At 42.2% G+C, this 11,541-nt stretch overlaps 2 protein-coding genes across 3 annotated transcripts in view; both read right to left on the bottom strand.

The window, feature by feature from the left end:
* p2rx5 (purinergic receptor P2X, ligand-gated ion channel, 5) overlaps window positions 1-1,114 on the bottom strand; it is a gene marked incomplete in the record, with an annotated part of 5,897 nt that extends 4,783 nt beyond the window's left edge. Inside the window, 1 exon segment of the mRNA XM_062405769.1 lies at window positions 987-1,114. Coding sequence (XP_062261753.1) covers window positions 987-1,104 — 118 coding nt within the window.
* Window positions 1,115-2,547: 1,433 nt separating this feature from the next.
* On the bottom strand, window positions 2,548-9,882 carry ubb (ubiquitin B). Of its 2 annotated transcripts, XM_062405806.1 has the most exons (3): window positions 9,747-9,882; window positions 7,042-9,100; window positions 2,548-3,298 (listed from the first exon to the last, which is right to left on the bottom strand). In XM_062405806.1, exons 2-3 carry the CDS (start codon window positions 9,090-9,092, stop codon window positions 2,608-2,610), a joined length of 2,742 nt encoding a protein of 913 aa, XP_062261790.1. In that variant the 5' UTR covers window positions 9,093-9,100; window positions 9,747-9,882; the 3' UTR covers window positions 2,548-2,607. The 2 variants fall into 2 exon arrangements, with proteins under 2 accessions (XP_062261790.1, XP_062261788.1); XM_062405804.1 differs by lacking the exons at window positions 7,042-9,100; window positions 9,747-9,882 and adding an exon at window positions 3,938-4,034 and having other exon boundaries at window positions 2,548-3,305.
* Between the last annotated feature and the right edge of the window lie 1,659 nt (window positions 9,883-11,541).

Here is an 11,541-nt window from a genome sequence, read left to right as displayed (position 1 = left end):
TGAATAAAAAACACCAAAGGTCTCAGGAGTGAGACAGAAATGAAAACCAGTGCATGTGAACATGACCTGCCAGCGCATGCCTGTGATTTTCACAACCAGCCTGCAGCAGACACACTGCTGCCTCCACCACCACACACAGCACAACTTCTCCCTCTAAACCAGGGAGCTCAAACCAGTTGATAAAATGAATTGTGCCTGTCACCTGCTCAGCTCTTTTTGCAACTTTATTCAAAGACTTGTACATTGTTGTACAAACATTGCAGATATTTGCTCAACACAGAAAATGAACTGCTTAAGTGACAGTACATGCAAACAAATGATGTTTCATAAATATAAGGGAGACAAAAGAAAAGAAAAAGGGGGGGGGGGACTGTTTCTTATTGTTCGTTAAAATGTCATTGTAAATTTGGACAGTTCTTTTTGTGTTTATGAAGTCTTGCTATATTCCCTGAATTCACATAAAAAAATCCAGCTATATCAGGTTAATTGTTTGCTGTTCGATATTCGAAATTTACCATACAGAATCATTAGGTTTAATGAAGAGAAAGTCAAATTTAACACTGAGATCAGATTTTACACCATATATAATCTTTTAATTTAAAAAAGTGATTTAACGTAATGGTAAGTAGTGGTAAATGTGTCATAGTTTGTTGTTTATAGCTGTAATCAGCCGTCACCTGTTTTTCATCATGTCTCTTACATGCATGTGACATAACACAGTGAACGGTGAGGTAACATAACCTACTCCGTCCATAGTAGTTTGACACATTAGATAATTTACCAACACATACTACCTAATTTCAAAAGAGAAAACCCTTTTTCCAGATCTGAAAACAAAGTGACGCTGCCACTTTAAAATCCAAAAACCTTTTTTTGACCAGCTCAACTATTTTTAACTTGTGAATCACTCTGTAAAAGGTTACTTAATGCCCTCCATGTTAGAAAAAAGCCAAGACATGCATATTGCTCCTCACCCTATTATGTATCCAGTACGGCCAGCTGATAGAGACGAAACAATATTCCAATCCTCCTGTTCTCTGCGATGACATATTTCTCTGTCTTGTAGTTGAGCAGAGAGAGGAAGAAGATCCCCCAGCCTGCCATTCCTTCCCCCCTACACCGCCTGCACACACTGACACAGGCTCCCAGGCTCCAGCTGATATATGCAGCCCTTTCACTTGTCAGGCTGCAGACACACCAAGTGAGAGAGGGGCAGAGGGATCAGCACAGTGCACACGTCACAGGTCAATAATAAGTTTACATGTCACTTTAGGAACATGAAAATCTCACAAAACTTTGTGACACATTAGGTTTAATGATAAATCTCTCTGCTGTAGTTCTATTGTATAGTGGCTCTAAATATTAAATATAAACATGTCCTACTACTCTAATATGGTGACTGCAGGAATCAGTCACTGGGGAAACACAACATGTTTGTAGAATACAAGCAGGGCCGTGCAGAAGAGGTGGGTAGTTGAGAGGGACATGTACACCAGTACATTAGTTCGTCTCTGTGTTGTAAGTAGGTGCTGTGATCATGGTGGACCGACAGTGATCATTGCATTCGATAATATTGTCACATAATGCAAGCTCAAGCAACAGTTTTCATTTTTATTTTGTGAAGATCCAGGAATAATTTTTGGATCATAATGATATCAATCAAGCACATTTAGGTAATACATGTGGGTGCCTGATATTTGGAGCAGCTTGATGTAATTTAAAAGGGACTGTTTGCCCTTATAGGAGATATATTCTCTCCTGGTTGGTGTTCTTTTTTGTCGATTTTTCAATGTTCAATGCAGACTTAATCCATGAAAACTTGTACTACTGGTCCACTGATAGTTCCCTAATGATCTGCAGAGTGCCTTGCAAAACTCAGTTTTGAAGGGGAGCTGTTTGAAAGTCATGAGACTAATCCATAGCCGACCATAAGCCCATCTTGTTCTATATGTGTGCAAAAATACGGTCAAGCTTGGTGTTGTTTCCACGTGTGAGAAACTGGGATTTCAGAGCAGATCAGGCAATGAGAGGGCACTCCCTTTAGACCGCATTCAGTATCTGTGCAATTGTACAGGTAGAACAGAAACTGTAGCTTTATTGAGGGCGACCTCTAGTGGTTCCACACTTCATTGCTGTTCCTGATATAGTGATTAAATAAGTAACAGGACTTGTCAAGCCAGTTCTTCCTCCTGATTTTACAAATATAAGTGATCCAGATTCCTTAACTACCTGCTGCTATGAACAAATAAAAATCAACTATTCAGAAAAACCCACCTGATCTTATCCTACACTGCTGTACTTTATCTTTTGAACTAGCCTGTACGATGCAGTCACATCCACTCAATTTCCATAAATTACCAACTGGAAGTTTATTGTAAAATCTTGAGTTGCTGGTTAATTGTGTGAGTAATAAATGATACTTCAGATACAAATATAGAGTGATTTCAAAGATAACTGTAAATTTGTTTTAGTGCTGGTTTATATTTGATAGCTAAATTGTTAGTTTGCAGATGCCTGAATGTACAATATAAATAAACCACAATGTAATTCAATCTCAACTTTTATTTGGTCAGGTTGTCATTTTAATCAAGTTATATCTAGGGACATTTATTGACCACCCCTCAGACGGAGGACAAGATGGAGGGTGGACTCCTTCTGGATGTTGTAGTCGGAGAGGGTGCGGCCATCTTCCAGCTGCTTGCCAGCAAAGATCAGCCTCTGCTGATCTGGGGGAATGCCTTCCTTGTCCTGGATCTTGGCCTTCACATTTTCAATGGTGTCGCTGGGCTCAACCTCCAGGGTGATGGTCTTGCCAGTGAGGGTCTTGACGAAGATCTGCATGCCTCCCCTCAGACGGAGGACAAGATGGAGGGTGGACTCCTTCTGGATGTTGTAGTCGGAGAGGGTGCGGCCATCTTCAAGCTGCTTGCCAGCAAAGATCAGCCTCTGCTGATCTGGGGGAATGCCTTCCTTGTCCTGGATCTTGGCCTTCACATTTTCAATGGTGTCGCTGGGCTCAACCTCCAGGGTGATGGTCTTGCCCGTGAGGGTCTTGACGAAGATCTGCATACCTCCCCTCAGACGGAGGACAAGATGGAGGGTGGACTCCTTCTGGATGTTGTAGTCGGAGAGGGTGCGGCCATCTTCCAGCTGTTTGCCGGCAAAGATCAGCCTCTGCTGATCTGGGGGAATGCCTTCCTTGTCCTGGATCTTGGCCTTAACATTTTCAATTGTGTCACTGGGCTCAACCTCGAGGGTGATGGTCTTGCCCGTGAGGGTCTTGACGAAGATCTGCATGTTTGCACCTGAGAAAATATAAAGACACTATGTAAGGCCTCTAAATGGAACAGGAAACACAGGAATGAAAACACCACGTATGAAACACAGACTCAACCATTTCAAATGGATCTTACATCTACAGTTTATTAAATGTCCCTTTACAGGATTTGTGACAGGAGCTGTAGAACAATTGTTGAATCATATTAAACGTTATACACTCTTTACACATACAGCCTGCTGTTATGAGCAGTGACAGTTCGCTAAGAGCTACTGCGTGACACGAACATACTGGTAGGAAGCCGATGATTCGAGCACCAGCGCCATTTTAAAATAAGCTATTGTTGTTTGCTGTTTTTTGTTCGGCTAACGTAACCCGCTAATGGAGGACACAGCTAGAAAATGTAGCGTTGTTACCTGTGACTACTCCTACGTGTCTCTCACGTGTTTGCGCAAATTTAGGATGAATTACAAAATTCAAAACATGGATGACGTAGGCTAGTTATGTTGTTTGTTTGAGAGGCGTTATTTTTGGTTTGGCTGCTACACAGACCACAGACTCTGGTAAAAGAACAAATCCACTAAGATGTCACTGCTAATAAGAAATAAGAAATATTAATGTATATTATTGACATGTTCAGAGGCCGATGGATACACTTACAGTCCCTTTCGGTGTCGCCTGCCGCTCTCTGGTCACAACAGCTTCCGTGAATGCAGTTGCCTGGGGGGGACAGGACCATTTATACAGGAGATACGTCATCAACCTGTGTCCGTCCGCGACTCAAAATAGGGCCGCCTTGTCGTCTACTTTTTCTCCTTTTTAAGATACAAATTATCTTAAAATGTGCAATATTACAGCAGCGAGAGACAAACATAGCCATCAGTAGGTAATAATAAGTAACATGCAATACCTAAGAGTGAGGATAATAATACTTAAGTGTAAGGAAATATAAAAAAAATGTGATTGGAATATAAACTAATTTATATAGTATAAAAATAAGAAAATTATGTGCAGTGTGAGAATATGAACAGTGAATGGATGCAAATGAACCATTGTTTTGCACAGACAGAATGAATATTGCACAATTAAGTGAGTTAGACCAGAGTTAAAGTGCAGTCCATAATGGGTTGTTGTAGTTCTACTGGGAGCAGAGCTGGTTGTACAGTGGGTCAAGGGGGCATCCCAGAACAGAGCGCGCCCTCCTTATCAGTCTATTCAGCCTCTTTATAATGTTTTGTTGACAACCAGTACCACCATGTATTCTTATATAGTCCACTCTGTCATACAAGGAGTTTAGTTGTATCAAATGTAAACTTATATATGTGAAAGGAGAATATGGAGTGTGTAGGTATATTTCAAATCCAATACACAAAACTCAGTGCTCACAGTAGTTTCTGTCTACAACTGCATGACTAACCTGCGGTCATGTGACCATCATGAGTCACATGTGAATGAGTCATGTGAAGATCTTAAGAAATGAATCTGCCCTCAAGTGAAGTGTTCATCAAATAATTCTTCTTCTTCTAATTGTACCAACCAGGAAGTCCATAGAAATAATATACACTCCCATGTTGAGTAAGACATGATAGATAAAGACAACAAAACCATGCAGTTAATCTCTTCGTTTAACACATGACTGGTGTGACTAGTTACAACTGCTCAATTACTTTGTTTAAAAAAATAGTTTCAGAGGAACTGGCTGAACAAGTCAAGTAGCTGATATATATTATTGTTTTTTTTAGAGTACAGCCAGTCTGAAAAGTATATGAAACAATTTATGTTCATATTTGAATAGGGAGTGTGTTTCATGAACTCTGCCTCTTACCCTTTCCTGATCTTTGTGCACAACCTAACAGAAGATTGTAGAGTCAGTAGTTCTATGAGACTTTGAGATCAATGATAATGGCAGAATAAACAGATGACACCAGATTATCCACATAACAGCGTTGAGCCAGTTTATTTTTGTATTAGATGGTAAATACCACAGCACAACCCTGATGTGCTCTATAATCCATACTACATTGTTACAGTCATGTCCCTAAACTTCGCCTTTCACGTGACTTCACATCAGTGGGGTTCAAAAGCAACAAGGGCCTTTTATGACACTAAAAAACTATCTTAAATAAAAAATCCAGTTGTATTATCAGCCTAATGTTCATAAAGGATGAACAATAAAAGAAAAATAGCCATTGTGACTTTTATATAATCATATATGATTTAATAAGATTGTTAACAGTGACGCATCAGTGCATAAGAAACAATGTAAGATTTGAAGTGAATCTAGCATTGAATGATTTATTCAGTTTTGCAGCTAAATCCTGTGGTTCTCAATCTAGGGGTGGGGCATCTTACATAAGGTCACACAATAAATACGATGGGGTCATGAGATAAATAATGGTATGGGGGAAAAAAGGAAGACCAAGTTTTGCTGCTCAAACATGTTTTCTGTTTTTCTAATCTTTTAATTTAATGTAAAACATGGGATCATTTAACCCTTCGGGGCCTAAAACGTGTTGATGAAATGTATCTATTTTAGAGATCTGCAGGGGAAATATATCTTTGTTGGAATTGTTAATTCAGCGAGCTGTAACATTACAATAACACTTTTTTGTTAAGGATCACAAGCCAATAAGGGTGGAAACAACTTGTTTAATCTTAAACATATTTAAGATTATCATAGGTTTGTATGCAAAAGCTTTATCTATGAAGTAACTATAATTGTCAAATAAATGTATAGTGGAGAAAAAGTATATTTCATTTTGATGTATTTATATGTTTTATTTACATTCCATAACTTATTTAAATGTTTGGATGTATAATGTTTATGCTTTGAATAAAGCATATTACCTTGACGACTACCCAGGCTTACTTGGAAGGACATCATGTTCCCTTCTGGCCGCCACCAGGACATCACCACCGCAGTACAGGGCTTGTACAGATGTGATATGAACATTGACTCTTTGTCCTTTCCAGTGATAGAAAGCGTTCTCCCATCAGGATAAAAACGCTTACGAGACTAAAACGAGTGGTCAACACTAGATGGCGCCACACCCAAATGTAAAAAATGTTCTCAACCATTCCGGCTTTTCTGCACTCTTGATTTGTGCTTCAAGCCTCTCTGTGCTCCACTGCTTTGTGAAAATCTATTGATTGAATATAAAATAATGCAAAATTGTGATATACATTATGGGTCAAGAATAAGCCCGCTTACTTCTTGTCATATGTATTTTAATGAATACATAGTAGCACATTCAATTATCTTCTGCCTTAGAAGCATTTGATTATTTGGACTACGTACTTTTTGCAGCTTGATATTCAAATTAGTTTATTGAAGTTACTTCGATGTTATTGCTACATCTTGTCTTTTGTATGTACCACAGAGAACACAACTTCATTGATTACCAGTACTGAACAGGAACAAGTCATGCAATAATATTGCCTGTTTGACAAGATTAGAAATTAAAGAACAGCTTTACATAAATCACAATTTCCAACGCGGCAATAAGTTTAAAATGCATTTTTACATATTAGGTTATGATGTCAACGTTACCATTACTTGCACCGTAATATTGTGTTGTTTTTACAATCAATATAAAATGGGATTTGCATCAAGAAAGAACACCAGGACGTTAAGTTTAACCCTTTATTAATTGTCATTTTGGTCATGTAAAGGTTAAAAATTGTAATAACTTTAACAGCATGTCATTTGAACAAATATGGCGAGAACAATGTGAATAACATGGAATTGTGCTGCAGTTTACTGCCCGCCCCTCAGCCGCAGGACAAGATGGAGGGTGGACTCCTTCTGGATGTTGTAGTCGGAGAGGGTGCGGCCATCTTCCAGCTGCTTGCCGGCAAAGATCAGCCTCTGCTGATCTGGGGGAATGCCTTCCTTATCCTGGATCTTGGCCTTGACATTTTCAATAGTGTCGCTGGGCTCAACCTCCAGGGTGATGGTCTTGCCCGTGAGGGTCTTGACGAAGATCTGCATGCCTCCCCTCAGACGGAGGACAAGATGGAGGGTGGACTCCTTCTGGATGTTGTAGTCGGAGAGGGTGCGGCCATCTTCCAGCTGCTTGCCGGCAAAGATCAGCCTCTGCTGATCTGGGGGAATGCCTTCCTTGTCCTGGATCTTGGCCTTGACATTTTCAATAGTGTCGCTGGGCTCAACCTCCAGGGTGATGGTCTTGCCCGTGAGGGTCTTGACGAAGATCTGCATGCCTCCCCTCAGACGGAGGACAAGATGGAGGGTGGACTCCTTCTGGATGTTGTAGTCGGAGAGGGTGCGGCCATCTTCCAGCTGCTTGCCGGCAAAGATCAGCCTCTGCTGATCTGGGGGAATGCCTTCCTTGTCCTGGATCTTGGCCTTCACATTTTCAATGGTGTCGCTGGGCTCAACCTCGAGGGTGATGGTCTTGCCAGTGAGGGTCTTGACGAAGATCTGCATGCCTCCCCTCAGACGGAGGACAAGATGGAGGGTGGACTCCTTCTGGATGTTGTAGTCGGAGAGGGTGCGGCCATCTTCAAGCTGCTTGCCAGCAAAGATCAGCCTCTGCTGATCTGGGGGAATGCCTTCCTTGTCCTGGATCTTGGCCTTGACATTTTCAATGGTGTCGCTGGGCTCAACCTCGAGGGTGATGGTCTTGCCAGTGAGGGTCTTGACGAAGATCTGCATGCCTCCCCTCAGACGGAGGACAAGATGGAGCGTGGACTCCTTCTGGATGTTGTAGTCGGAGAGGGTGCGGCCATCTTCCAGCTGCTTGCCGGCAAAGATCAGCCTCTGCTGATCTGGGGGAATGCCTTCCTTGTCCTGGATCTTGGCCTTGACATTTTCAATGGTGTCGCTGGGCTCAACCTCCAGGGTGATGGTCTTGCCAGTGAGGGTCTTGACGAAGATCTGCATGCCTCCCCTCAGACGGAGGACAAGATGGAGGGTGGACTCCTTCTGGATGTTGTAGTCGGAGAGGGTGCGGCCATCTTCCAGCTGCTTGCCGGCAAAGATCAGCCTCTGCTGATCTGGGGGAATGCCTTCCTTGTCCTGGATCTTGGCCTTGACATTTTCAATGGTGTCGCTGGGCTCAACCTCCAGGGTGATGGTCTTGCCAGTGAGGGTCTTGACGAAGATCTGCATGCCTCCCCTCAGACGGAGGACAAGATGGAGGGTGGACTCCTTCTGGATGTTGTAGTCCGAGAGGGTGCGGCCATCTTCCAGCTGCTTGCCGGCAAAGATCAGCCTCTGCTGATCTGGGGGAATGCCTTCCTTGTCCTGGATCTTGGCCTTGACATTTTCAATGGTGTCGCTGGGCTCAACCTCCAGGGTGATGGTCTTACCAGTGAGGGTCTTGACGAAGATCTGCATGCCTCCCCTCAGACGGAGTACAAGATGGAGGGTGGACTCCTTCTGGATGTTGTAGTCGGAGAGGGTGCGGCCATCTTCCAGCTGCTTGCCGGCAAAGATCAGCCTCTGCTGATCTGGGGGAATGCCTTCCTTGTCCTGGATCTTGGCCTTCACATTTTCAATGGTGTCGCTAGGCTCAACCTCCAGGGTGATGGTCTTGCCAGTGAGGGTCTTGACGAAGATCTGCATGCCTCCCCTCAGACGGAGGACAAGATGGAGGGTGGACTCCTTCTGGATGTTGTAGTCGGAGAGGGTGCGGCCATCTTCCAGCTGCTTGCCGGCAAAGATCAGCCTCTGCTGATCTGGGGGAATGCCTTCCTTGTCCTGGATCTTGGCCTTGACATTTTCAATTGTGTCGCTGGGCTCGACCTCGAGGGTGATGGTCTTGCCCGTGAGGGTCTTGACAAAGATCTGCATGGTTTAACCTATGTAAAATATAAAAGGGGGGGGGGGGTACAGGGTTAGAAAATTACATTTTGTAAATAACATCTTATTGGACATATGGACAAACTAGAGCGAAATAATTGTCACTTTACGTAAGAATGAATATCCTGTGTCTTGACAAATAGCAGCAATATCTCCATCTAAAATGTTAAATGTGCGACAGGGTCATCTTTAAGTTTAAATGTAAGCCAGGTCATTAATATAACTCCATTTAAAATGTTGATTTACAAATCGGTTCAGTTCCCGTCCATCGGCAGCGCGGCCGCCATTACGACCCAGGCGCCATTTTGAAATCTTATTGACTCTCCTTTTGTTCAGCTAACGTCACCCGCTAATGGACGATACTGGAAGTGTCGAGTCACTGCTGTAGCATTAGCTTTTCCCTTCGATGGTGTAGCTTCGACGAAATCGACAATAACCGTACAAACAGTGATATACGTTCACAGCACGTTTAAGTAATGTCACTAAACGACCTGATATGAATGTGGATTCAACATTTTGAAACCTTTGACGCTTCCCTAGGCGAAGCTGTAAAACCACAAAAGTTTCTTAACAGACTACGGCATTACTGTTATCGTTTATATATAAGAACAGTTCAACATGAACAAAATTAAAATGTCTACTTACGTTCGCAACGTAGTTTGTATTGTCAATCGTAGAAGATGTGTATCTCTATGAACTTCGCGATCTGGTTCTGCCGCAGTCTAATGCAACGTTACATATATAGGGGAGCCTGGATACGTCACTCACTGATATCCATCCGCTTTCAAAAATAGTCCCCACTGCTCCGGAGCGTGTTATTGAATACACACAATTGATTTGAACGATTTATTTTATACATAATAATGCATAAAGGTTATACAAGGGAATATATATATTTCGACGACAGCGGTTTATAGCGATATTTTGATGTATCCACCGCGGCGGAGTAACATCTCGCCACACTCAGGCTCGAGAATGTTCTAGAAGCCCAGCAACAGGGACTTTGCCTGAGCATGTGATTGGATGGCAAGATTGTTTGTCTGACCTGTGATTGGTTGCTATGTGACATAACGTAATGTCTGCTAATGGCCACGACTGTAGAATTCTGATAGGAAAACAGACCCATTCAGACATCACCTAAATACGCACAAAAACCTTGTATAACAACAGGCTAGGACAGTGTTGCTTGTGTATTACACACACGTGGCGTTTGTTCAATAAATGTCCCACCCCCATAAAATAACACACAAAAAAGAGGCCATTGTTCTATGAAGAACTTATGGATAGGGACACTAAATAGGGACATGTGCAGGCAAGAATACCGTCGATCTCCATGAAACGTGCCTGTCAACAGATGGAAACCTGTTTGGTAAACCTGCTCCCAGCTGTTGTGACAACAGGCTAAAGTATCTGGGCCAAACAAGATCACTCTGCTAGCTGGCCTCCCCTTGCCCACTTTACTTCATGTACTTAAAAAAAAAGAAATCCCCCTGGGACTCATCATGAGAGAAGGCAACTGAAAGTCAAAAACGCCAGGTTTCCCATTGCACAGACCATCTAAATACAGATTTTTACGTTCTTGATCTACTGCCAATCTGAACACCACAGCAAATTATGTATTTCAATAAGGGGAATTATCTGATGCTGATTATCTGGCACGCGCAGCTTTAGTCTCATGATCATAAACGTCATGGGTCATGAACATACGAGTGAAACAGGATACTTGAGACCCGGAGAGACAACATTATGTAGATTTTACTGATGTCCTGTTATTCTTTTAAAGAGGCCTCCCAATGTAGCTATATAGTATCACTAAATTGATTTTAATAGTTCACGTATAACTATAACTGCAGTGTAAAAGCTGTGGATGGCCTCTCAACACTCCTTGTTGCCTTACAGGACATGATAAGATTATTTAAAGCCTTATAGGCGTATTGTTAGGCTGAACCCGAATGACTCTGACAGTGCAGATTAGGATGTAATTTTAGCTGCCGATTTATTTACAACCTTTCTGAAAAGTAGGTGGGAGTGCAAGGTGAACTATTAAATTCATTTTATACTCGATGTTACTGGAAAATGCTTCAAGGTTCCAACTGTGCAGGGCGTGACGCCAATGCCCCAGGTTTGACTGGAAAATTCTGTAGTGGTAAACAATGATTGAAGAATGCTTTGATGAACCGGACATTTTACCTTTAAAAGTCAGTTAGACAAGGATTTTCATTTGATGTGTTTTTTTTTGTTCCAGAGAGAATGACTTAACTGATTTTACATATCTCAGCATCTGATATTTGGCTCAGTAGGCTCTATAGCCTATTGTGGGAACCAACATAGCACAAATGTAGTCCAGTAAGATAGTGGCAGCTGCTGCCTTACTTCATTCCTGGCAGTTTCAAGTGCTGACCACTGTTTTTTCCATGTTTATCTTCTACCTCTATTATAG

The sequence above is a fragment of the Platichthys flesus genome, chromosome 15, assembly GCF_949316205.1.
Source record: "Platichthys flesus chromosome 15, fPlaFle2.1, whole genome shotgun sequence".
Taxonomy (NCBI): Eukaryota; Metazoa; Chordata; class Actinopteri; order Pleuronectiformes; family Pleuronectidae; genus Platichthys; species Platichthys flesus.
This window is presented reverse-complemented; position numbering and strand designations above follow the sequence as displayed.

Bases quoted from the DNA above. Each gene is read 5' to 3' on its own strand.
- ubb (XM_062405806.1), bottom strand. From the start codon at position 9,092: ATGCAGATCTTTGTCAAGACCCTCACGGGCAAGACCATCACCCTCGAG. The intron at 3,299-7,041 runs GCAGTAAACTGC...CTCAGGTGCAAA, and splicing joins GTCCTGCGGCTGAGGGGCGG to CATGCAGATCTTCGTCAAGA.